The sequence below is a fragment of the Balaenoptera musculus genome, chromosome 2 (assembly GCF_009873245.2).
Source record: "Balaenoptera musculus isolate JJ_BM4_2016_0621 chromosome 2, mBalMus1.pri.v3, whole genome shotgun sequence".
NCBI classification, from domain to species: domain Eukaryota; kingdom Metazoa; phylum Chordata; class Mammalia; order Artiodactyla; family Balaenopteridae; genus Balaenoptera; species Balaenoptera musculus.
In genome coordinates, this window is record NC_045786.1 from 111,226,031 (window position 1) to 111,253,162 (window position 27,132).

The 27,132-nt window shown below is 43.8% G+C and overlaps 1 protein-coding gene across 2 annotated transcripts in view; it reads left to right on the plus strand.

Annotated features, from left to right (window-relative positions):
• Nucleotides 1–24,217, plus strand: part of NPAS3 (neuronal PAS domain protein 3) — an 864,939-nt gene extending 840,722 nt beyond the window's left edge. The window contains exons 9-11 of one of the 2 annotated variants that reach the window (XM_036844032.1): nt 14,253–14,400; nt 17,815–17,939; nt 19,794–24,217. In XM_036844032.1, coding sequence (XP_036699927.1) covers nt 14,253–14,400; nt 17,815–17,939; nt 19,794–21,160 — 1,640 coding nt within the window. In that variant the 3' untranslated portion in view covers nt 21,161–24,217. The remainder of the gene's footprint in view (nt 1–14,252; nt 14,401–17,814; nt 17,940–19,793) is intronic. The other variant, XM_036844033.1, reaches the window with a different exon arrangement.
• Nucleotides 24,218–27,132: the final 2,915 nt, after the last annotated feature.

The following is a 27,132-nucleotide window of genomic DNA, read 5'->3' on the forward strand; positions in this document are numbered from 1 at the left end:
TTGGAAGGGAGAAACTCATCTCAGCTCTTTGAGTCTGGTTCCCAGCTCCTGGCCAGTCGGCTCACCTCCAAGGCACCTTTTGTGGCGTTTAAGCAAAGCAGGACCAGCAGTGTTCCGACTGGGTCCAAGCAGTAACTCGCACACAAGCGTCCTCATGCACTTTTCCCTCATCAAACTCAGCAGGGCTGTTTTCACTATGTGTGCAAGGGATCTGACAATCCCATCAGGCAAGAGGCACTGGTCTGGTGGACCTCTTAGGAAAGGGCTGCCCTTTTCCAACAAGAGATTCTTTTTATGATCATTCAGTAGACTCTTCCTAGAAAATGAGGGCCCTGCCATCTATAGTCCTAGAAGGTTCTAAACCCGGTTCTGAACTCCACTTTTAAATACATGCAAGGGGACACAAAGGAGATGGTACAGCGTGAAGCAGAAGCTTTTACGTAGTAAAACCAGCCAGGTGGCCTCTGTATTAATTTCTTCTTCCCTTTCTGGCCACGGTTGAGGAGAGCTGTTTCAGATCTTTCCCGCCCTTTGCCGTTGTTTAATCATTTCAAACTCAGATCTTCAGAGGCGTAATGGAGAGACACTAAGCTAGCCGAAGTCTCAAACTGTGAGCATCTTGTACTGTGTTTTTTATTTATTTGTTTGTTTGTTTATGGCGTGTTGGGTCTTCGTTGCTGCTTGCGGGCTTTCTCTAGTTGCGGCGAGCGGTGGCTTCTCTTGTTGCAGAGCACGGGCTCTAGGCACGCGGGCTTCAGTAGTTGTGGCGGGCGGGCTCAGTGGTTGTGGCGCACGGGCTTAGTTGCTCCGCGGCATGCGGGATCTTCCCAGATCAGGGCTCGAACCCGTGTCCCCTGCATTGGCAGGTGGATTCTTAACCACTGCGCCACCAGGGAAATCCCTTGTACTGTGTTTTGAACCCTGCGTTAGCAACACTGACAAGGGAGCAAGGTCAGTGTCAAATTCTGTATATACTGTGTCTCTGGAAAAAAGCCTGCCTGTGAGGCTGCTCTGGCAGATTCTACTCCCAACCCAGAGTGCATGCCTTGGTATGGCCCCCCAGCGATTTAGGGAACATACTTGTTGCTAAGAACGAATGGATGTCGGGTATCACAGAAGCAGATGGCTCTTCAATTAATTGGGGGAAGAAATGATGCTGTTTCCTGAAAAGACACATCAGGTTCTTTGTAGCTGGGAATTTAGAGAAAATGGAGAAAAATCAGGATCTTTGGAGGAAGCTATGAGTATATTTTGGGATGCGGATATGCCAGCGATCCACTTTGAAAATGAATATATTGTTTGTAGACACAGTCAGAGACCATGTGTGTGTGGGGCGGGGGCTGCTTTTTCATTCTGGAATCTTAATCGAGGTCTAAATTCAGAAACCCGATGCTGACAAAAAGGAACTTTGTCCTCCTCCGTTATTATTTGGAAAACGTCATGCTATCTCTCTGGGATTTGATTTACAGCTTGAAGAAATACAATTCCTCAGGAACAGTGAGCCAAGGCAGTTCATTTCTTCCCAAAAAGCAAGGTCTCCAACCAATACATTTGATGCCATTCTCTCCTATCTACTTTTATCTCGTTTTCAGTACCTGGAATAATTTGAGAGTGCTGAAAATAAACAACTCCGTCCGCCATTCACTATTGTGCTAGTATCCTAATTTTTCTGGTATCTTGCCAACTAATGAACAGAGAAGGTATGCTTTCAAATTCTGTGATTTTTTTTCATTACTTGATATTGACGTGCTGGCTATTGCTTTATGATTTCATCTGCTAACAATGATTGAGTTCAGTCTTTCAACTCATACACATGACTTCTAATTTTAAGTTCTTTTAATAACCTTAAACACATGAAAAACAAATAGAATGAGCTGATAATTCAGCACAGTAAAATATACTTCACATATTTAGCTATCACGATGTGGAATAACTCCACAATGTCAAGTAGCACACAATTAGTAAAACTGTAGGGGGAGGAAAAGGAGTGTTTTGATCCTGAAGAATTTTGATCCTAATCAGATTGAAATTTCAGCATTCTTGTAGTGCTTAATATCTTCAATCACACACACACACACACACACACACACACACACACACACACACAAATCAAACTGATGCCAATGTCAGGTTTTGCATTCTGTGACTGAAATAAAATGCTAAAATATACAAATGCATCTTGCTTTGTACAATAAACATTAACATCATTATAAAGTAAGATTGAGTCTAAAATTATGTGATGGAATGTCTGATGTTTACCTAATTCTCAAACCAAAGCCAGCCCAGTAACAAAATGACAGAGCATGTAATAAGTCTTGGTTGTGTAAACATTGAAAAAAAAAAGGCAAAAAGCCAGCACAGCATCTTGCTTGTCCAAAGCCCTAGGCTATTACTGAAGGATGCCTCAACTGTGCCTCCTTGGCAGCAGAAGGTCATGGTGACATGGAATCAGCTCAAGAATAAGATAGAATTCTAAAACAAAGGGATGGTTAAAAAATAAACCACATTAACTATTTAGCTTTTCTTCCTAGAGCTATTGGCACAATTCCTGGTTCTGTCCATGAAAGGCAGGTTGTAGTCATCTGATCATATTTCTGATATTTCGAGATGTGTCTTATGCTCCAGTTTATGGATAAAACTTAAAGAAAAAAAAGACTCGACAGCCTTTGATAACTCAAAATGCTCTCTTTATCACTTAGATCTATTTTCCTAGCATAGGTATCTGTAAATCCATAGATGAACTCGTTTCTAGAATAAGAAAAGTAAAAGGGAATCTCAGCTGCACCAGGATTTGACAACTCTGATAAATTGAACCAAAAACTTTGGACCATTTACTCGCCCACTAGGTTAACATGAGACGCCTGAGAGTTCACTGGGTTTCAACACAAAGAATCACTAGGAATCATTATCTATACCAACACGGTGGGTTAGTGAAATTACACCGGGATCTCAAGGGAGTTTAGGTCCTCTTCTATCATACTGTGACCAAAGACCTGTGTGATTTTTTTTTTTTTCCTCTAAGCCACCTCACTGGAGTCACTGAACCCAATTTCATTGATTCTTCAGGCCAAATTGAGCAAATCAACATTTCAAGGTTTGAATTTTAAATCACCCATGTTAGCAATTATTTGAGCACCTTTTCCTATCACCCTCCAGTTCTCCATTGCTCAGGATGTACTGACCTCAAGATGACCAGTCACATCTCCCTGGAGTCACACACTCCCGTTACCTAGAGCATCTGTGTCACTCTTGAATTATGAGAACGCTTCACCGTGTACTGCTTTGCCTCTGCCTATAGCCCAGAAAATAGAAGGGCAAACCACACATGCTAACCAGAGGAACATGCTTTGCATTTTGCTTTCGCCCCTGTCTATGGAAGATGCTGAATTTGCCTTGAGATATCCTTAGGGTTCTTCCCAGGTCACATCAGCAACGACTCTCTAAAACCTGGAAAGAGTGGCCTGAGGGAAAACTTCCTTTCTCTTTATTACGTTGTGTCCCAGCAGCAAGGGTCAAGGCTCGGGCTCTGGAGCAGTGGAGCTTTAGAAAGAAGGAGCCAGCAAGCATAGAAGTGGTGGCAGTTTTCCCTTCCTAGAACTGCATCCAGGATGAGGAAACTCTGGAAGATTTATTTCAGAAAGAGAGAAGGACTTTTCAGCTTGTCTATGAGATCATTAGAGTTAAAAAGCACGGCCTACCCAATATATTGGGGAGCTGTTAAAAAAGAATACAGTAGCCTGTTTATTTCTTAATTACAAAATTCTATACATCCTAACAAAATGAATACACCGCTACCTGGCATAATGCATTCCACGCTGTTTTGCATCAATAACCCCTACACTTCCCTCCTGAAGGCGTCTCATCACCCAATGCAAGCCGACTGCTTAATGCAGGACTAATTAGTATATCCCCTTCCAGTCTGCAGGCCCTCCATTGTAATTCCTTCCCTGCTCATTTTTTTCCACAACCGAGCATCCATCAAAGTAAGTGCCCTGCCTGCCTAGGAAACACAAGATGTCCTCCATGCATTTGTCATCTGCCACAAAAACAAAGGGGGAATGTAATTGTTGATTTGGTTATGCAGCCATCGCACACAGTGAAGGAAGCGGCGAGTGAAGGAAGGAGGGAAGGTGTAAAGTTTGATGGGTGGACCAAATGCAGATGGCACAGGGGACTTTTTCTATTTCCTGATCTTAGCTTTTTCCAGCGCTGGGTCTTTAGGGATTGAGCTGCCACCTGATCATTGGCTGGACGTTTTCCCCCAAAGCAAATGAGTTTTTCCTCTCCTTCCATATGATTATGAAAATTCGCATGAAAGGAAATGCATTTAATAGCTGCCGTGTCTGACTTTTTGTCAGAAGCCAAGTCAGCCTACACCATGTGCCTGTCCACTAACTAAAAAGACTGTCAAATGGAGAAAAAATAAAGTCAGGTTTTTATGCAGGAGTGAATTAGGTATTTTTCGGTTTTGGTTTTGGTTTTGGCCGTGCCGTGCGGCATGCAGGATCTTAGTTCCCAGACCAGGGATCGAACCCCCGTCCTCTGCAGTGGAAGCTCGGAGTCCTGACCACTGGACTGAAAGGAAGTTCCCAGGAGTGAATTAGTATTATTACTTTACATCTTTTTTTCTTTTTCAGCAAGTGCTGATTTTAGCTGTTTAAGTCCAAGGTCAGGCAAACACAGAGAACAGAGACCAGCAAGGGCCTACCTACCAGCTGAGTGTCCCTGCTCCATTACATACTAGAAATGCAGAATTTCAGGCCAACCCTCAGGTTTACTGAATCCAAACCTGCAGTTACAAGATCCCTAGTTGACTTGCATTCATGTAAGAGTTCGAGAAGTACTGACTACACTGGTATTTAGAAGGCATTATTTTACATGGAGTAAAAGTAATACAGATCGACTAACGATCTTAGGGACTTCATTTACCCCCCTCCAATTAAATGAATTTTATTAATAGTAGTAAAATATGAATAGTCAAGTGGCTCTGAGGGCATCTCAATCAGTGTTCAAATGAAACGAGTGTGATTACTTGGTAAAGAGATCGACTTCTTTACAAAGATGTAAAGTTTTGAATTGCAGTGGAGAAAGTTAATATTTAGCAGTAGTAGTCAACTTGTAAGCAAAAGGAGGTCTTTAGTTTTTCCCCAGGTTAATATTTTTCCATGTACTTGACTGCACGTGTGACTAGGAACAGTCATATTTTCCCTGTTCAGGGTCATCTAACATTTGTGAATACTTGCTACGCACAAGCTTCGCAGTATTGCTATAAAGTTTCAAAAATAACTAAGTTACGGTCACTACCTTCAAGCAGCTTACATATTGGTAGAGAGGACAGCATGAAAACAGCCAGTTTTGAAAAGGTGGCATAAAATGAGGACCATCACGATGTGTAAACAAAACAAAGAAGCCCCAGAGGTGGGGGCCACCAAGGAAGGATAAGAAGTTCCACGAGGCACATTTTCCCTGGACATGGGAAGAAGATGGCAAGATGGCAGGAGATATGATGGGGGTAGGCATCGGGTAGGTGTTGAGGGTATCCCAAGCTTTGAAGAGCACACGAAAAGATGCAGAATGTAGCACGTTGATCTTTTCTCTCTGCTCAGAGAGAAAGCCAGATCTTTGATTTGACTGATATATTCTAATGCAATTCTAACATGGATTCTTGGGTTTTTCCTTATTACTATTTCAATTAGTAGCTGCTTTTATTATCATAACAGAAACACCTGATATTTGAGAGAAACTAACCCATTGCTCTCATAAAGCATGATCAAGAAAACAAAACAATACTTCTAAGTCATCCATTTTAACAGAAATCAATTAACCTAAATAAAATCAATTCCAGTACTTCTTGTACTTTATACAAAATGAAGAACAAGATGACATCGTTTTTCTAAAAAACACTTTCTTTAAAATGTTGATTTAATGACACGCTGCATATCTCAAAAAAAAAAAAAAAACCCTCAAACTTTTTTTTAAACACAAATGAGCAGCATAGGATTTAATTTGTGTATGTGTTTAGCATACAGTGTTTTTCCATTAATATAGGGTTAACTAAAGAGCGGCTTATTTGAAGCTCTTTAAGAATTCCCACCGCCTCTCTCTGGCCTCCTCAAATCTGGGGGGAGACACATTAGCCAGAACCCACCTGATTACAAGTAACAGAAAACCCAAGTAAAAATGACTTCAACTTTCTCTGTAATCGTCTTCACTTTCTCTTCATGATCAAAAGACAGCTGTAGCACAGCCAATGATCAGTTCCTCACAGGACAATGTCCAAAGTCAGGAAAGGGTCAGTTGCTACTTTGTGTTCATTTTTTGAAAGAAAAGAAAATATTCCCACAGGCCCTCCAGGAAAGTCTCATTGTCCAGTATTTCATCAAATGCCCCAGCTTCCGCCAAGCGCTGATGGAATTACTGTGGCTGGTTTGAACAAACATTTATCCCTCCTGAGATCTGGGGGAAGACAACCACACATAAAGCCCCAAATGGGAGTTCTATTACCCAGAAAGAAGTGGCGGAATAGCTGTTCAGAGGACACTCAACAGTGACCGCTACCTGGGAGAATCTATAATGTTTTCACAACAAAGTACCAGGATTTCTGACAATCCACAGAACAGCTGAACACATGACGTTTGTCTGGGCTCCTTTAAATAGTCCTGATTTTACGGAACACTAGTTTTTGTACACCTATGCCTCACCACTTAGATATTTCTTGCTAAAGATATTTAGTAGGCTTAATGAAATGACTGCATCCAGAAACACAGAGTCTGCCAGAGACATAAAATAAACCTGCTTATAAGGGGGAAGGGGAGGGTGGGACGAATTGGGAGATTAGGATTGACATATACACCACCATGCGTAAAATACATAGCTAGTGGAAACCTGCTATAAAGCACAGGAAGCTCAGCTCGGTGCTCTGTGACAACCTAGATGGGTGGGATGGGTGGACAGGGGGTGGGAGGGAGGTCCGAGAGGGAGGGGATATAGGTATGTGTACGGCTGATTCACTTCACTCTACAGCAGAAGCTAGCACAGCATTGTAAGGCAATTATACTCCAATAAAAATAAAAAATAAAAAAAGATTCACCTCATCTTTTTACCTTTTTTTAGGTCTCCCTACATCCCAGCTTAACCTCCCCAGTATTCCATTCCTCTTCATTTTTAAAGGAAGGTGAAGGATTCACCCAGGCCAGGTTGGACCTGCTGTGCTTTCATAGGCCTCCACGCCACTTTCCATAAGTCATCACTGTGATAAACTTACTAGTAAAAATGACTGATAAGCATCTGTCTCCCGTTCAAAGACAAAGAGAAGTAAATCCTTATTTTCAGAAGGAAGAAAACATTTCCAACAGTCTCCCACGGTAGAGAGACTTCCCCCTGAGTCTCGTTGTGCAGTGTTTCATCATATTCCAAACCTAAACCAATCCCTGGGAAGGGAGACAGAATTTCTGTGACCAGTTCAGACTCAGACAGGAGTTCAGGCCAGTGACAGATTTTGCTCACTTTGCTATCCCCCAGTGCCTGGCACAGAGAGGCACATTCAAAAAAATTATTTATTGAATGAGTGGATAAATCCACTATTTCCCTGATTTCCTAGTCATAAATCTTAATTCCATGTGCAAGAGTTCACTGTGTCCCTTTATATAACAAACCTCCACCAAAAAAGAAGGTTTGGAGGCTAAAAAATACTCTGTTCTTAACTATTTCAGATCAAGAAGGTCAGGACTAAACAGTACTGAAACTCCCTGACTGGACTGAAAACAGCTTAAAAAAGATCTGAGATCTCGGATGTCACTCGTGCCAACAATTACCTTGACTCTTCCGGTCCTAGAACACGATCCCCTCAATGTTCAAAAGCCTTGGTCTCCAACTCAGCACGTTATCATCAAGAAAAGGGGAATTTATTTTTTAAACTTAACAAATTGATATGTTCTCAATCAATGAAAAGTTTTCTGCAGGATTCAATATTAGCAGTTAATAAAAATCTGTCAATCGGCGGCGGTGATATAGGAAAAAACCTCTTCTGAGGTTATAAATCACACAGATAGCAATTCAAGCAGGGCCTGTCATTAGGATATTAGGGGGAAAATCCATAGATGATGCATAGTCATTCACAGACCATCCACGGGTCTTCTGTCCTTAAGCTCGTAACTCACATTAAGTATCAAATATCATTCCATTTGACCAAATATTGCTCAGCACGTAAATTTACAAAAAAACTAAACACCAATTTGTGGATGCCTGCTATTTAAGACATCTCGCTCACTAATTGCAAAATCTATAGGAAAGTCTGCACGGCATCAAAGCCTTGCTTGATCCTATGAGCAGTTCTAAATGAAAAACTGTCTCTATTGTAAGGAAGTAAAGCGCCTAATGCACAGTTCCTGGCTCTAATGCTGTTTCTCTTGTGGGTTTTGAAAGTGACCTCTGTAAGCATCAAGAACTATAACTTTTTAGATAAAGAAACCTGTTCTTGTTTTAAGTCTATGTCAGGTTCATTCCCCTATAGCCCACCGTTTTCAAAAGCAGAGGAAAAAGTAATCCAGAATTTAAAAAAGAAAAAAAAAAAAAAGTCCTGTTTCCAGAATGAAGTTCCCTGTCAGCCTGCCTTGGGCCTTAGGTGGAGAAGCAGAGATTAAAGAGTCAGTATTCTTTTTCATGTTTCATCTGCCAGTTTTGTGAATGTAGAAAGAAAAACCGGTAGCTACAGCTAAGCACCCAACTGTGGTATTACGTAGAAAGTGTGATTCTAGCACACCACCCCCCTAACTTGCACGCTCTCCACATTAGTGAATTCAAAATTAATTTTTGAGTATCTAGCAGAAAGCCCCCCACTCCCCATTCTCTGCAGCCATTGATGAAGGTAGCTCAAGGGGGGGGTGAGCCGAGCAGCAGATGCACCCTCATATTGCCATGACGATAATGAAGCTCTTTGTTCAGCTGTGTGAATGTCAAGTGTGAAAATCTCCGATGATCTCACCATTTCCTATTTATTCTATACTTACCTGAATACACCAAGTATTACAGCTTTTTAATGCATATGCAAACCTCTAAAATGTCCTTTTGTGAGACACTTGGCTAAAAGACCGCTTTTGAGATGTCTTCTTCATCTCCTCTTCAAACTGAATTAGACTGCTTCCTTCTTTTGAAGACACAAGTAACTCACTATTTAGAATCTTTGGCTTTGATTTTGTGGAACAGCCCAACAGGAAGAGACCATGTTCTCTTTTTTCCTCCATATTCCTGAAGGCAAACTTGGACTGATTTGTTTTGAGTTACTGACAGAGTTATGTTCCTGCCACAGACACAGGCTTCCTTTATGTCCTTTCAATCATCAGTCTATCTCTGTGGACAAAGTTTTCTTAAGGAACACTGAAATCCCTCTGTTGGTCACTGCGTGCAGAGCCATAGATGTGCACTGCAGCAAGAGCTCATCAGATTTGGGGGGCGGGGGTAGTTTTTCTCTACAGGGAGTACATTTCTTGTATGCCTGCCACTAAGCTCACGCCAAGAGGCCAGGTGACTTCTTAAAAAGATAGTCAATCAATCTGAGCATCCAGTCTTTGGGGGGGGTAAAGTGTGTATGTGATGTAAAAGGTCACGTGTTCTAACACATAAGCATTTTTCTTTGGATTGAACTGCATTTGCCACTCCCTTCACAATTAGGGGTGGGTGGTATTTTGACACTTAGAGACAAAAAATGGTCAAATGAGCAGGGCTAGAATGGTTCCACCAGCAAGATGTAAGTCTCTCCTTGTCTCTAGTAGTCTCTTCTTCCAAATGCAGGGTCCCTTCTGTCCTCTGAAGAGCACAGTCTGTAACTCAGAGGCACCTGTAGCTTGGAAGGTGGGGCAGTGCTGATGACAGCTTCTTGGTTTTCCCCAGAGCTGAGCAATAGCAACCAAAAGCAATCGGCTGCGCCCTAGACTTCAGGGCTCAGAGGAGCAAGTTGTGGTGCGGTAGCATAGGCATCCACGGTTATACCTGGGACCATCCGAGACTGAAAGGGCATCTGGGAGAAACCCAGTCAGCCCCCCTGTGTCTTCACGTTTACCCTCTAACACCTAAGAAAAGGCCATTTCAGTGTTCTGAGATCCTTAAATAAAAACTAATTCCTATCGCACAGTTTTAAAGACATCTTTCTAGAAACGTTATGATGGGATCATTGAATTCAGTGGGCACACATAGGCTGCTCTACCAAAAGGTTTGGACAGCAAAAAGTAAACTGTGGGATAAACCAAAGAGAAGATGCCAGGTTATGTGTTAGAAGTACTCAGACCGTATCACCGTGTAAGACTAAAAATAAGATCCTCATAGATATTTCCTCTCTGTCTCGGTTTCCTCTCTTTATAGTTTGAGCACTGTTATGAATGTTCTCCTGGGCTCATTGGTTTGATGAGGAACTATCTCTTTTCAAGGGACAATTAACTGGTTTTTAAGGACTTCCATACCAAGTAACTTACATCATGCTTATTTCTGTTTTTCTCCACAAAAGGGATTTTGTGAAATAGACTAACACAGACATTCTCTCATTTCTCTCCATTATTTAAAGCTAAAAACCCCCAAATAAAAACAGCAGCCCTGGATTAGAAAGTATCAAAAAAGTTTTTGTGTTTTGCAAGTTGTCTAATTTATTACAAACTAAAAATCTCTTTCAAACTGGCACCAAAGTGGCTTTTCTTCGTGAGCTGATTAGGACCACATGAGCTCAGGAAAAGCTGTCAGATCCTGCCTCTGGCACAGCTGGAATGATCCAACTGATTTGCCAGTATGATTTTTTTTTTTTAAAGCAGGAAGCTTCATCCACAAATCATAAATTTATATTCTAGAGCCCCAAGCAAAAATTATTCCGTGTTCATTTTAAAAGAAGCAAAATTCCATTGTGACCGCTTTTATGGGTCCTCCTGAAAAACAGACACAACTGAAGTGATCTTTTGGTCAACATTTCATGCTACAGTAGGAGCTAACTCAGCGCCTTATCTTGAGTTATCTAGATTCCCACGGACACATGGGGGTGTCATTCAGAAAACACTGATCCTCAGGAAACAGTCATGATCCAAGACCATGCTGGAATGTCTACCTTTTCAGAATTCTGTTTGTCAGGCTGGCCCAGGGCAAATTAATGGATTAGGTTAAACTTGTCTTCTTGAGCTGACGGTGATGGGCCCCTGCATCTGCTCTGTGGTGTGGACCACGGTAAGTGAAGGCACTCAAGTAGCTCCTGACTCCCCAGGGAACCCCTCAGGGGTCCTTTTCTCCGCAGCTCTTTCACCACCACTTCATCAAGTAAACTTGCCTGGCCTGCCTCTCTCTCACTGAGGTCTCCTCTCTTTGCTAGATGGCCCTTGGCCTGGGTGATAAATAATATTCGTGGAATCATGGGTCCTAATAACTTTGTATTTATCTTCTCAGGAAACACAGATGCACCTAATCAGACCCAGAGTCATGCTGCCTTAACCCAAAAAGGTGACACACATCAATCTTTTAGCAAATGAGCCTTCTACCCCTTCACAGCACATCCATGGGGCCCACTCCCAAGGCTGATGTTTTGCTGGTCATGCATTTCAGAAAGGAGATTTTGTTTCTCTGTTTCTTTGTTTGTAAGTAAGAGAAAGTATTATTAGGAACGGGAGGGCGTGGTGATCTTTATGCTGATTCTGCAAACTCTGATTTGACTTTATAATTTCTGTCTCACTTTGCCCCTTGCTACGCACTGTATTGTGGGGTCTTTTTTTTTTTTTTTTTTTTTTAAATTGTGCCTGCTTTGGGTCAAATTCCAGTCCAAAAACCCAGCCAGGCTGGGCTGGTCTAGCCTACCATCTCAGTGTTTTCTTCATGTGACTCTATAAAAGGGGCTTCTTAGTCTCTTTGCCTTTATTAAAAATACTAGAACCATTTGAAATTATCCCTTATTCCAGATACACAGCAGGTAGAATTATACGCCAACCACTGATTGGGATGCTGTAAGTATTTCTGTGAAAATAGTGGGCAGAATTTCATAACCCATCGTTCCTCTATTAATAGTTAACCAGGTTGAGAGGATTTGAATAAAGGCACATCTTGTTGCATGCAACAATGGTTTGACAGAAGTGCTGTATGGCAGAGTCAGTATTTTACTGCTTTCAGCTTCACTACACAGTTTTGGAGCCGGGGAAGCCATGCATGCCGAATGGCAGAACTTACAATCGCCTACAAAAGCAGGGTACAGTCCTACCTGTGGAGCTTCACCACGAAGAGAAGGTGACAGTTCCGGGTTTTAAAAATACCCTAAACTGTAGAATAGTTTCTGAATAGAACTCGCCGCTCTTTGAAGCACTCATCAGAGCAAGGCTTTTTCAAGCAACTGTTAAGACATAAGTGTTAAATTTTACAACCATCCATTTCGTGTATTGTGAGACAAAAAAAGAGAGAATGGGAGAAAAGCGTTGAAGTTTATATGTTTATGGATAAAATATATGGAGGTTTGATTTTTGACCACTTTCAGAGCTAGGAAGAGTGGCTCAGACATGATGGGAAGAGCTTCTACAGCCTTAAACACAGCTCTTTTCCAAAGTGACTTCCCTTTACCCATCCACCCCCCCCAAAAAAAAAATCAAAATGTACTTCATGAAACTATTGTATATGAAGCACTTATTAGCCATAATTAAATGGACAATATGAATTTACTACGTCTTTAGGACTCTGGCTTGTTCTGGTTTAGAGCAAGATGATTAATGCAAATACATATTACTTGAGATAACCATTTAGCAGCTAATTTAGCCAAATTTATTACAGCAGTTAGAGGTTTTTCATTTTAGCAGACGGAGACAAGGACGTGCCAAAAGTGGGCAGCGTGGACGAGTGCACACTGCCCTCTAGTGGCCGGCCAGCTGGCGCGCTGTTGGGGGGGGTGTAGTCTCTGCAATTCGTATCAAAGCGATAACAGCGGGTTGTGCACGTTTCCGGCATCCTTTTAAACCCTTCCCATCCATAGCACTTTATTTCAGGGGCTGATTTACTGCACTCTTCCCCCTTTTACTAGCTCAAGCATACCCAGATACAAATCAAATCCATTTCAACTTGGCAAGATTTTGGTTAAAGTATCATTTTTAACATCTGCATTTTAAAGCTCTCTTTCCGTGGATATTTAATGGCACCGTTTCACATTACTGATTGTTTTTACTTGTTCCTTCATTTGGGGCCATATTTCAGAGTCTGTGTGGAGCTGTCACTCTGTTTGGCTCTAGCCAAGTCAAACCTGTGCTTCCCTTAGGCCAGTGTTTCTGACTTGGTGAGGGAATGTATTTTGTTCCAACGTTCAGCAAATTTCTCACCAGAATCTCCCCTGCCTGACCCATGTAGATTTAGTTCATACTATAAATTCTGTTCGACAAGATCAAAAGGAACCGATACATAAGGACACGGGTTGATACAGCTCGCGCTGAGGTGAAATGATCAAAGACAGAGGGGGAAAGCATCTTTGGAACCATTCAGATATCCAGAATCGCAAAGAGGGCTACCTTGAAGCTATGAATAAATCACATCCAAATTTGCCTTTGTTCGCATCTGACGTCAAACCCATTGACAATATCCACACCGCATTAGGTGTTCTGTGAGCCAAAAAGATTTGTAGTCCTGTTATCCTTCCTTTCACACCATGACTGCCCAAAATGGAATAAAGTCTTGCTACAAACGCTAGTAACCCTAGCTCCAGAGCAGCTGCTCCACTGAATTGGTGATTTCATTTGTCCTGCTAATGGCATTCTACATTAAGCATACAGAGGGGCACCCCTGGCTTGGTGCGGGACCTCAGCTTTCTTCTTTTTTTAAAAATGTATTTATTTTTGGCCGCGTTGGGTCTTCACTGTTGCCCGCGGGCTTTCTCTAGTTACGGCGAGCAGGGGCTACTCTTCGTTACGGTGCGTGGGCTTCTCATTGCAGTGGCTTCTCTTGTTGTGGAGCACGGGCTCTAAGTGCGCAGGCTTCAGTAGTTGTGGCACATGGACTCAGTAGTTGTGGCTCGCAGGCTCTAGAGCGTAGGCTCAGTATAGTTGTGGTGCACAGGCTTAGTTGCTCCGTGGCATGTGGGATCTTCCCGGACCAGGGCTGGAACCCGTGTCCCCCGCATTGGCAGGCGGATTCTTAACCACTGCGCCACCAGGGAAGTCCGGGACCTCCCCTTTCTAAGCTTCAGGTTTTGCAGAGATGATAACCATTTTGCCCCAGTCCTAATATGCAATGCCTTCTATTCTGTTTTGTTTTTTCACCAGTGCTGAATAAGGGCCAGTGTGTGACAAAGTACTATCGTTGGATGCAGAAGAATGGAGGATATATTTGGATACAGTCTAGTGCCACAATAGCTATTAATGCCAAGAACGCAAATGAGAAGAACATCATCTGGGTGAATTATCTTCTGAGGTATATTTTGGAATTCTTTTTCATTTCCATCTCAGTTATAAAACATGCAGCCCAATGATAAATAGCTGACATGTTGTATTATCTTTTGACAGTATCTGGTGTGGAATTATATGGAAATTCTGCTTTTCTTTCCACAAGATTCAAAGAAATGGGAAAAGTTCAAAGCCATGTCAGTAGGGACTTCGAGGGCAGATTTGCGAAATGTTCAATAGTTCTTGGTCTGCCAACCTTGGGGCAGTTCTGCAGAGGTTGCTTTGGTTTCCCCACAAATGCTCGGGCCAGAAAAAGAACACAGACGTTTGCCTCCAGTGGAAGCATTCAAAAAGCCTCTCCTTCTCCCCCACACGTTCTCATACTCATGCGCTCCAACCCTTGTGAAAATTATGAAAAGGGGATGTGGAAGAAGTGGCAGAGTTCATATTCCTCCTGTATCCCATCTCTTTGAAGTCCTCAGCATATTACGTAGGGTTGGATTCCCCAGACATTCAAGTTTTGGTAAGCAAAGGGAGTCGCTTCGCCAGAATTGAGACAATTTCAGTGTAAAAATGAAGGCAGTCTTCTTTTGCCTGCTCTGTGATCTCAGGCAAGGGTGACCGCTGTTTTAATGCATCCTCAAATTTATATCCATTAATGCAGTCAAGCTCAACAGCCTCCTGAATTCCAGTGTGCAACACCACTCCTCTCTCCGTCCTCATCTGCTTGCTGCCTGTGGATTCAGACTAGCACCAAAGTAACCAAGACGCATAGCCTGGGTGGTCTGCGTCTGGGGACAAGCTTTCTGGGAGGTTCTCCACCAATCCTGCCGTGAAGCTATCCAAATGCTCAGCCTGGCGCCCTCCCACCATTGTCATTCTAGTCTTTGGCTTCTCTTGGCCTAAAGCCACCAGGCGGGGCCCACATGTGGTCTGAGGAGGAAAACTTCCAGTAGGTCTTATGAATGGAAGTTGTTGCCCTTTGACTGATAATCTAGACAGGGAGTACCGAATCCCATTTTTCTTTGAGAGAGAGATGCAGACAGCCGTGGCTTATCAGCACGCTGACCCTTCAGAGTGTGTTCGCGTCTGCTGGTGACGACTTGAAGGCATGAATGTGCTTGCTCCCAATAGCATATCAATCAGACACTAATGATTATTGCGCTAGAGAGGGCTTTAATGTGCACCACTTAGAAGAGTCTTCATTCATCTACTTTCTTTTCCCTTTTTTGACCTCTTCTACTCTACATTAATTCTCTCTAAAGGTAAAAGTATGGGTATCGAAGGGGGCTTTCTCCAAAGCCTGCTTTTCATGCAAACTATCCCCTGTGTTTGTGATATGCTCAAGATGGGTTCTGCTATCAGGGAATTCTTTTACTTAGAGGTTTATGGAACAGTGGCTGTATGCAATGCAGAAGGTTATAAAAACTCACATGCCAAAGAGAAGACAGAATAAGGTATTGTGGCACTGACATTCACTGTGCCAAGGAGACCGATTATTATTAAAAATTAGACATTAGTAACAGGGACACCATAGACTGTAGGATGGCTGTCCCCCAGGCTCCTGGAGCCTAGGGCACTAAAGTAATCCCTATGGTTGTTCATCTCATTCAGGGAGACTTCTTCCCATCTGGATCTTTCTTACTGCCTCATCAGCCTCATGACTTCCTACTCTGCCCCCAAACAGAGGGAGTGAGGAGGGATAAGGAGAGGTCAGCTTGTGCTACTTTGGAGCAACACTCTTGGTCTAGCCTAGGATCACATGGTACAAGCTCGTGAGCCTTTGGTGCTCCTGGGTCACCTAATTCCATATGGAGAAGAAGGAAGCAGTTTGAGTACCAAAGACCAGCCTTCAGGCTCAAAGAGCATCAATCTCAGGCATGCCAGACGTGTTTCAGCTGACCTGAAGACTCACCCTGGGTTCAATAATAGAAGACTGTGAGTTGGGTGACAAGGGACTTGTGAACCCACATGGCATCTGGACCAAAGGAGACTGACATACATGAGCTTTAGCAGAGGAAGCTCCCCAGGTCTGTCACTCATCAGGATCACTTCTCCAGGCTGGAGGTCTAGGAAGAAGGGCCTTGGCCTGATAGCAACTATTGAAGTTGGCTTTTCTTTTCCACATTCCTGTCCTTTGTTCTTCCCCAAGCAGGATTTTCATGCTCCCTCTTCCTGGCCAGAATCCCTGACTTCTGGGCCCCATCCAGGCTTGCACTTCCCCGTTCTGAAATTACTGCGCCTCCAATCTTCTTCCTGTACCCTCACAACACCTGGTAGAATTACAGAAACTGCGTAAGGGCTAAGGCTACCTTCCCAGCATCTGGCTCATCTGATCATCCAGAGAAAGCTCTGCTGCTGACGCTAATTCACATTAGGGAGTAAAGGCCTGATAATTCATCTTAGTGAATTAACCCCCCTGGGACATTTGCAGTTTTAGTGTAGTTACTGAAACAGTGACTCTTTGATACAGGAATTTCACTAGAAATTAGCTAGTGAGTCATAGAGACCTATGAAAGGTCTCTGGCTGACTGGCCACGATAGAAGGACAGAAGAGGCATTTTCCATTTGGAGGCAAGAGACTTTCCTAGTGCCTTCAGAGTATGCAGCTGGTACTGCTCATACGCTGGGCTGGCCTTGGAGTGGCGTTTCTAGAAGGTCGCTGACTGACCGAACACACACTCCCTTTTCCAGAGGAGGCTTGTTTCTGAATTAAAAATAGAACAAAAATTAAGCACTTTTGTGCAAATGGGGTTAGCTTCATTCTTTCACACTGGGACTCTCCCCACTGCAATCAGATTTCCAGCTAACAAGCCACAGGTGTACGCCCCACGAGCAGATGAAAATGTGATTGTAATGGGTGTGTTGACAGTTCAGTAGCCATAATCCACGCAGCCCAAGGTGCACCTGTGCATCTGTCAGATCGTTAGGTGCTGAGGGCTCTGCCCCCCAACTCCCCGCCCCCACTAGCCTTAGAGCCATCTGAACAGCTGAGAACTCCATCAAGGAGCCAAGACAAGGGTACTGAAGCAATGGACTCATTAGGAGCCCAGGAGAAGGCAGGGCACACCGGGAGGCAGGGGAATGAATTGTTGAGGGTGCTTCTCTCATCCTCCCTTACCCCAGGTGTGGTACTGGGAGGAATGTCAAGCAGCCCAGTTCCCTGGCCCCCAGTGGTACCTGATTATTTGAAAGCTTTTTGGTGGCTTTCATGTAGCATTTGGGTATTCAGTCATTGTGGCAAAGTGCACCTGTTCCCCAGAGCATGCAATCCAAGCTTCTGTAAAAGTCCCATGATGAGCTGAGAAATGATTTCATGCTTAGTCTTTCAAACCCTCTAAACTCCAAAAGTTTGGGGCAAGGAAGTGGGAAGAAGATGGTCAAAAGCAACCTATCCAGAATGGGTGTCTGCACTCCTGATGAACACCTCCCTCCTCCACAGCAACCCCGAGTACAAGGACACGCCAATGGACATCGCACAGCTCCCCCACCTGCCGGAGAAAACTTCGGAATCCTCAGAGACCTCCGACTCTGAGTCAGACTCTAAAGACACCTCAGGTATTACAGGTATTACGACTTCTCCGTGTTCTGCAGTTATGGCTTGCCTTTCCAAACTTGAGGGGTGGGCAACGGCCAAAGGAGTGTCATCTGAACGAAGCAACTGGTCCAAGTTTATATAGGGATATGTGTCACATCAAGTTATTACTGAGTCCTTCTCAACACATATATGTATATATACTTATATACCACTACATACAGATGTACACTCTAATAAGTGTGTGCACATATATACAATACATACATTTATGTATGTGGTGTTATATAAATATATACATGCATCTAAATACGTATAAATATATACATACATGCATGTTGTGGTATGTATTCATACACATAGGTATATTATGGTATATAAATATATATACACAAATATACAGAGAGATTGATTGATTTGGCCATCACTTAATGTCAGCCCTCTATACAGAAGAAGCCCGGCCCTAACCCCATAGCTAGCTCCAACCTCTTTACCAGAAGCAGACAGCAGGGCTATCTCTGTTGCTCCAAGACAGACCGTGACTTTGAGCCCCAAATATTCACATCCTCACCAAGCTGGGATTGAACCTCTAAAGTGGGATACTTAATGGCATCGGTAAATGACTCTTTCTGGGTGCCGTCTGTTACTCATTTTCTGAATCTATGCTGAACAAATCCATGCTTTCCCAGTCCTAGTTATTTTGGGAAGCAAACTTTGAGTAGTTCTTTGGAGCACAGGAAAGCTAATATAAAAATTGACTCTTCCTCCATTTCCCAGTCCCCTTCCACAGACACACATAGATGCAAGGGGCACATAACTCATAGAATTTACGGCTGCAAAAAATCCTAAGCCTCTCCTAACCCAACCTTTTCTGCTAAACAAATGAAGGCCAGAGTAGTTACATGATTTGCCCAAGGTGCTCTCCGAAAGCAGAGCCATAAAATCAGCATCATCCCTAAAGGTTCTGAGGTTCTATTACTGAGAAAATCTATCCTCCCTAAAATGTGCCAGATGACTAGGGCACACCGGCCACAAACCCCATCCTTAGGGGACATGCTCTTGTACCGTATTCCCTCTACTCCAGACACAGCTTCAGGGAGGCGGAAGCAGGTGAGGAGGATCTTGATTGATTTCCTATAAATTGCATTCATTCGAGAAAGTTCTTCACTAGGGCAGAGTTCTAGAACAGACAATCTCTGCTCCTTATTTATATAGTATATAGCAGTGAACAAAAAAGACAAAAATTCCCTGCCCTGTGGAACTTATATTCCAGTTGGGGGAAGAGACAGAAGTAAATAAAAATAAAACATACAATGAATCAGATGGCGTTCAGTGCTCTAGAGAAAAATAACTTTAGGAATAGAGAGTATGGTTTTCAATAATGAGCAAATATTTACCAGGGGAAGGTGCAGACCTCTTTGGAAATCACCTTGCAAATCATCGTTTTTCTGTGTCACTACCACCTTATTCTCGGTTATTTACTCTGAGTCCGTCAGTATTTTCGCTGAACATCTCAAATGTTAACGTGCCTAAGAATCACCTGGGGATCCTGTTCAAATGAAGAATCTGATTCAGTAGGTCTGGGTGGAAGCCTGGGATTCTGCATTTGTAGCAAGCCTCCAGGTGATGCCAATGCTGCGGGTGGGTCCGGGGACCGCACTTCTGAGTCAGGGTCCCTCTAATCTAGGTCCTCAAGAGAGGGAAAGCCCAGGCTTTAAGTAACCGAGGCAGTGGAGCAGCTCAGGATAAGGCAAGACCCCCCCCCCACCTCCGCCCTCCCCTCCCCCACCCCCGCAGGTGAGAGGTGGGTCTTGCCCCGCTAACCCGTTGTCTCCTGTGTCTCCTCTCCCCGCCCCCTACCCCCCGCGGCCGCCGGCCCCACGCAGAGGACAACGAGAACTCCAAGTCCGACGAGAAGGGGAACCAGTCCGAGAACAGCGAAGACCCGGAGCCCGACCGCAAGAAGTCGGGCAACACGTGCGACAACGACATGAACTGCAACGACGACGGCCACAGCTCCAGCAACCCGGACAGCCGCGACAGCGACGACAGCTTCGAGCACTCGGACTTTGAGAACCCCAAGGCGGCCGAGGACGGCGGCGGCTTCGGCGCGCTGGGCCCCATGCAGATCAAGGTCGAGCGCTACGTGGAGAGCGAGTCGGACCTGCGGCTGCAGAACTGCGAGTCGCTGTCGTCGGACAGCGCCAAGGACTCGGACAGCGCGGGCGAGGCGGGCGCGCAGGCCTCCAGCAGGCACCAGAAGCGCAAGAAGAGGCGGAAACGGCAGAAGGGCGGCAGCGCCAGCCGCCGGCGCCTGTCCAGCGCGTCGAGCCCCGGCGGCCTGGACGCGGGCCTGGTGGAGCCCCCGCGGCTGCTGTCCTCCCCCAACAGTGCCTCGGTGCTCAAGATCAAGACGGAGATCGCGGAACCCATCAACTTCGACAACGACAGCAGCATCTGGAACTACCCGCCTAACCGGGAGATCTCCCGGAACGAGTCGCCCTACAGCATGACCAAGCCCCCCAGCTCCGAGCACTTCCCGTCCCCGCCGGGCGGCGCAGGCGGCGGGGGGCTGCACGTGGCCATCCCCGACTCGGTCCTCACTCCGCCCGGTGCCGACGGCACGGCCGCCGCCGCCGCCGCCGCCCGCAAGACTCAGTTCGGCAGCTCGGCCCCCGCGGCCTTGGCCCCCGTCGCCTCCGACCCGCTGTCGCCCCCGCTCTCGGCGTCCCCGCGGGACAAGCACCCCGGGGGCGGAAGCAGCGGCGGCGGCGGGAGCGGCCCCGGAGCGTCCAACTCCTTGCTGTACACTGGGGACCTGGAGGCGCTGCAGAGGTTGCAGGCGGGCAACGTCGTGCTGCCGCTGGTGCACAGGGTGACCGGGACCCTGGCGGCCACCAGCACGGCCGCGCAGAGGGTCTACACCACGGGCACCATCCGCTACGCGCCCGCCGAGGTGACCCTGGCCATGCAGGGCAACCTGCTGCCCAACGCGCACGCTGTTAACTTCGTGGACGTTAACAGCCCGGGCTTCGGCCTTGACCCCAAGACGCCCATGGAGATGCTCTACCACCACGTGCACCGGCTCAACATGTCGGGACCGTTTGGCGGCGCCGTGAGCGCGGCCAGCCTGACGCAGATGCCCGCCGGCAACGTGTTCACCACGGCCGAGGGACTCTTCTCCACGCTGCCCTTCCCCGTCTACAGCAACGGCATCCACGCGGCACAGACTCTGGAGCGCAAGGAGGACTGAGCACCGCCCAGCGCGGCCCGGGGCTCTGCCCGGAGGCATCGTCGGCGTTTTCGTTTAGACCTTTGATTCTAGCACTTTGAATTCGAGCAGGTCAGCGTCTTCTCTCGCCACGACGGTCCCCGTTCCATCCCCTCTTTCTTTCACTGGACTCATTCTTTCCTGTAAAGATATGTTTATTTTTGGCCTTCAGAGGGTCAGACGACCAGTTGCCTGCCATTTTGTCTTCTTCCGAGATGTGTGTTGGGTTGTTTTGCTTTCCTTTGCCTCTTTATTAAGATGTCTTTAATGTGTATATGCCTCTGCCATAGAATACTCAGTCTTGTGGTCAAGAGATTTCTCAAATGACAACCATTGAGTTTTCTTCGTAAAAAGAATCTTGATATGATCAAGATTGAAAGAGACAAGCATAAACAATGTGCCCTGTTTGACTAAGTCAAATGAAATGGGGTGGTGTTTTTGTTTTTGTTCCTAATTCCTTTGAAAATAGGGGGATAGTATTTTAGAATTTTATGCAGAATTTAATTCTCTTTTTATGGTTAAGAGTTTAAGATTTTCTTACTTGCACATAAAAATAATTTGGGTTCTTAAACTTAATTTCTGGCCTGTGACTAGAATGTTTAAAAAAAAAAAGTTGGACTAAATGTTAATTACTGAAACATTAACTTAATTTCTAAAACCATGGTGCTATCATTTATTAATCTGTAATGTCTTCATACAAAATGCAGCTCCTGGGCTGGGTTTTGAAAGAAATGTGTTCTCTCCTGGTCTGGAGTCCATTGCTGCAGTCTCCTTGGTTAGTTAAGACAAAGCCCTCATTAATGTTTGCTGCAGGACTTAAAATTTTTTACCTCCCAACTAACATAGCCTCACATTAAATTTAATGGGTCAGGAAAGCCCTTTTTAAAAGGGCTTTTGGAAAACTCAATCAAACTGATTTGAGGAGCAGTTTAGGTACATACTGCCTTTTGTTGAGCTTTCTTTCTTTCCTTTTCTCAGTCTAACTGAGGCTAATTTTTGCAACTTCAATAACACTTTGGAGTAAAAGAAGGAAAAAAATATTTAACGTTTTTGATTTTTTCATTTCTTGCTAAAAAAAAAAAAAAGGAAGGTTGTATTTTGGGGGACTGATTTGGTGGATTTTTTTTTCCCTTTGGTTCTTTTATTTCTAGGTTGGAACCAGTAAGGTTTAAAACTAAAGAATGGGTTAAAATAAGCTTCAAACAGATAACTGCAACTGAAAACTGCACATTAAGTTTAAAAAAAAAAAAAAAAAAAAAAAAAAGAAAAAGAAAAAGAAAAAAATATCCTATTTTGTCTTTGTTGCCAGAAATCAGTGTAGTGTCAAACACTCCAAATGACTGTCAAGTATAAATTCTTCTTCCACTCCATTTTTGGCAGCTGTTTGTTAAGGCATCTAATAACAGATGTGAGAACTGTAATGTGTGCACTGTGTATGTGTCCTTGGCTGTCAGTCCATTGCAGTTTCAATGTGTGTTTCTATATGCAGTATATACTAAGCTAATGTAGTTGTTTTGTCCTTTGTCTTCTCTGTGCTCTATCTCTAGTACAGTCCCATTCCTGCAGTCCTAGTGAATCAGTGATTCTTGGGGGTTAGTGATTTTTGTGTGGTGGCCTTCCTCTGTAACGTCACCCTATGCTGCTTCTACTGTCTGTGAATCTTCCATTTCACTTTTTAAGATTTCTGCTGTTGCTTTGCTGGTGTATATTCTCCTGACCTCTCCCCTTTCTCTCTCCCTCTCACGCCCTCTCTCTCTCTCTCTCTTCCTCTCTCATCTCCCCTTTTCCTGCCTCATCTCCCCCCCACCCCAACTTCTCCAAAATCTTTTTCATTCTCAGAGATAAAAAGACTCTTAACTAGCTCAAGGTTAATGGAGCCATTTTTCCCATAATGGAATTCTGGGTACGACTCTTTCTTCTGGAGTGCCACACAAAGCACTGAAGAATAATGCTCAGATATATGAAATAAATTGATGCCATATAGCCTCAGTTGTTAACATTCCCAGAGTCCCTTGTGTTCTACCTATAAGCGGTGGGTGCTTTGCTTTGGTTTCCTTCCAGGTTGGCTGATGGAGCAATATATAAAGCAACTTACCAGTGAGACAGAAAATTATTTCAAAGGTCAACCAACATTTTTTTAAAACAAAAGGGGAGCGGGGGGTATGGACTATAGAATTGTCGTATATATTTGTTTATGTGTGCAATGCTAATATAGTAACTCAGCTGTCCTTTGAATATCACTGTGTTGAGTGGATTCCTCCAGGCCCTTTGATTCCATGAGTTGGGCCCAAACCACTGTGGAATAGTGACAAGAAGTTTAATGCCACAAATTCTAATAGTGAGCACTTACTTGAAGGATTTGAGTAGGTTTAGGAAGTGAAGAAGGCCAATCACGAAATTTAAAGAGTAATTTTGGAAGCTCTACTCTAGCTATTGAACAATCAAAGGAACGCACCTATCAGCTACAAAGAACAGCTAGACAGCTGTTTTTTTTTTTTTTTTCTTTTATAAATGTTTCTGTGTTGTGTCAAAATGATTTCTGGTGATTTAAACTAACAGATAATCACAGCTGCTGTCTAAATCCATAGTGTTAAAATTACAAAGTGAAAAAAAAAATACTTCATTACCTGTGAAGACTGTGTCTGTGTTTTTAACTATTTCTTGTACAAATATATGAAAACTTTTATGAGGAGACTGGTGCCAAGTAGCTGAATAATGGGGAAAGGGATATTCTGTTCGTAAAAATCTTAGCAGTGTTACCAACTCTACAATATATATATAAAAAAATTAAAACATTACAAAGCGACAGCTATGGTACATTTGTTTTGTGTGAAGCTAACGGGACCTAACTTCCTGAGTGCCTGGCTTATTTTGAAACATTTTTTTTCATTGACCATTTATAATGCTGCAAATCAGAAATGTACATACTTCATTTACAACAGGGTTCTTTTTATACTTTTGTAGATTCTCATACATGTCACATACATGGTTGTCTTTATGTAACTTAATTTTTCATCTGCAGGTGCCATTTTCATAATAAACTTCTCTTGGATTTGTTACTATCTGGCATCATTTCTTTTACATGTAACCATCCTAACTAATGAATGCTGGTAGTATTTGTTTAAGCAGGTACCTTGATCATTATTCTTGATTTAAACAAAAAAGAAAAAAAATTTTAAAGCATCCATATTTTTGCTAGTTTCGGACAAAATGCGTAGCTTGTATACCGATGAGGCTGACTGACAAGGCACAGATTAAGATGCTAATCCAAATACTACACCAAACGTGCAACCATCCTAGATTTTCAGCTACCCCAACTCATTGTCACATGAGCATTATTATGTACGTTATCAAAGCTGAACAACGGGCCTGCGACATTAACCACTATGGGAAGTGTGCATTTTTTCTTGATTAATGCACAGTAAATGATGAGAGTTTTCATACATTAATCATTTAAAATGCACTCGATATTTTCATTTATTATGAGCTCTAACGTATAACCAACTGTTCCATTGCTTATATCTTCTCTTTATACTAAATATGTATTTTCTTTCTCCAGATGAGCCAAGTAAGTCATGATTGTGCTGTGTTATTGGGTAGGTCAGCATCCAGCCTGTTCCTTTTTGAGGCAGGTCAGCTGGCCAACTCCAAAACATAAACAAATAAAGAGGGAAAACTTCAGCTGCTCTCTCAAAGTTAAGGATACAGGTGGGTCACCTGTTAAGTCTGTGCTCTCCAGAAAATGAAGACATACGGATGGGTTGAGTGGAAAGAAAAGGCAAACACTTTGTCCAAAAGCTCCCAACTATAGTAAATATCATGTCCTACTTTAAGTCTTTGATGACATTTGCTAATTTGAGGGTACTTTTGGATAATGGAGGATAGCTTCAGACTGGTGGATGTGGAAATGCAGTTATGGTTGTGGGGTCCTTGATCTCTCCACTAGACCCTTTATGGATCCCTGGAAATAAGTACTTAAAAATTAGAAATAGGAAGAGGGTGACTGAGAATACAGAACTGGATTCTCTCAACTACTTTGCCAAAATCTATCTTTCCTTTTTGCTCTTGAGAGTCAGAAGAATATAGTAGAGCAATATTGAGAAGCAAACAAATTGATGAAGCTGGAAACGTGGTCCTGAACAGATGACAGTGAGTGTTGAAGCCAGCTTACCCAAGGCACTCTGTCTGAAGGTGTTGATGGACCCGGCTGTTAGCCATGGCTTCCAGAGCTTTGCATGGGGGAGGGTCTACCAAGGCTGAGGGCTGACCCTCTGTTGGCTCGATGACAATGTTGGTTGGCCATAACACTTTAATTCTGGACACCCCTTCACCCTGTGATCTGGAGGTAGTAGCAGCTGGGAGTTGAAAAAGGAAAGCCAGACATTGTGATGGGTGAATTGAAATCCTCATGATATCTGGAGCTTCCGCAATGGAGGTGATAGAAATCCTCGATGCTTACCCAGGCTTAAGCTTCCTTAGCATCAAGTTACCTGTCCTTTATTTGTACCCATCAATGCTAAAATATGTCACTAATTAAATAAAGAACACCTCTTAGCCAAAAATAGAGGGAGTGAGCTCTGGGCGCAGACCCGCTGACAACTGGGCAGCCCTGCCACTTCCCCAGCCCTGGGGCTGCCAGCCAAACCAGAACCCTGAGCTCCTCAGAGGCAAAGGACCTCTCCCTTGCCAGTCTGGCAGCAAGTCACTTTGTTAAGGTTTCAATTTGCAGGTGATGGATAGAACAGGGATCTAAGGCCAGCCCTCTGCATCTCTTCTCCTTCCCAGCTGATTCTGACACTTATCCATTTGGCAATGAGGAACAACAACGGCAGCAAACCTTTACATAAAGTAGCAGGCAGGACAAGAGGGAAGATATGCATTCAGTTGAGCATAAAGAAACTGGTCTTAGTCCTTTTGGACTACAACTCTTACCCATCTTCACCTACCCCTAGACAAAGCGTATTTATGTTGAACAACATGCTGAACAATTTGAAATCAACCTGGCCTATGCACTGCATTGAAGGTAAGAGATAATGTATATTTTCAAGCCCAGAAGATAGTCTGTTCAAGCCAAGAAGATGGTTATCCAGGTTCAAAAATTAGAAAGAGTGAAGGACTTGGAAGAAAAGGAAGAATACCTTTGCTAATCCTTCATATCATGTAGTGAAAAAGGCAAACCTTATTCGTGAGCATGAATCTCAAAGAATGATGACAACGAGCAGGCTTAAGAAACAAATTCTGGGATGCTAAGGTAAGCTAACACCCTTAGATGCTTCTGCTTTTCTGTATCTCCTAGGAAACCATTATAAGGGCGGGGGGAGGGGGGCTGACCTGGTAAACTCGCCACAGGCATAGATCATGGCTTGTTCATCTTCATGTCCCCCCACAGCCCCTAGCTCAATGATTTATGAATAGTCTTGGCTCGGTGAAGATCTACTAAATACTGATGGATGAGGACACTTGGAAAAATGAAAATGAAACATGAATTGTCAAGAGTCCGCGATTCCACAAGAAATGACCATGTGGTTTGGCAGGATGGATTGAGTTTCCACCAAGAAAGGAATGGCAAAATGGATAAAGCAGCAAGTTCATCCATTCCTGCCTTCGCGGGTAGTCCGTATGGCTGGCACAGAGTTGGCCATTGAGAAATGTTGGTTGGAGGATGTGTGTGTGTCCACAATACTATTTATTCTATATTCAGCAATAAGTTAGGTACCACAAATAGAGAAAGGAGGAAGAGGAAACAGCCCAAGCAGTTAGTAACTGGCTTAGAAAAACTTTGACAATGTAGCCCATGGACAGCTAGTGAGATGGAGCTTAGATTCATAAGAAGGTACCATTTAACAGTGTACCCTCACAGATGAGCAGTGAGCTATCTAGACTCAGTCATCATCCAGAGACTCTTAGCAACCGAGAGAGACCCTCTTGTATAGAAATCACATCTCCTTAATTCT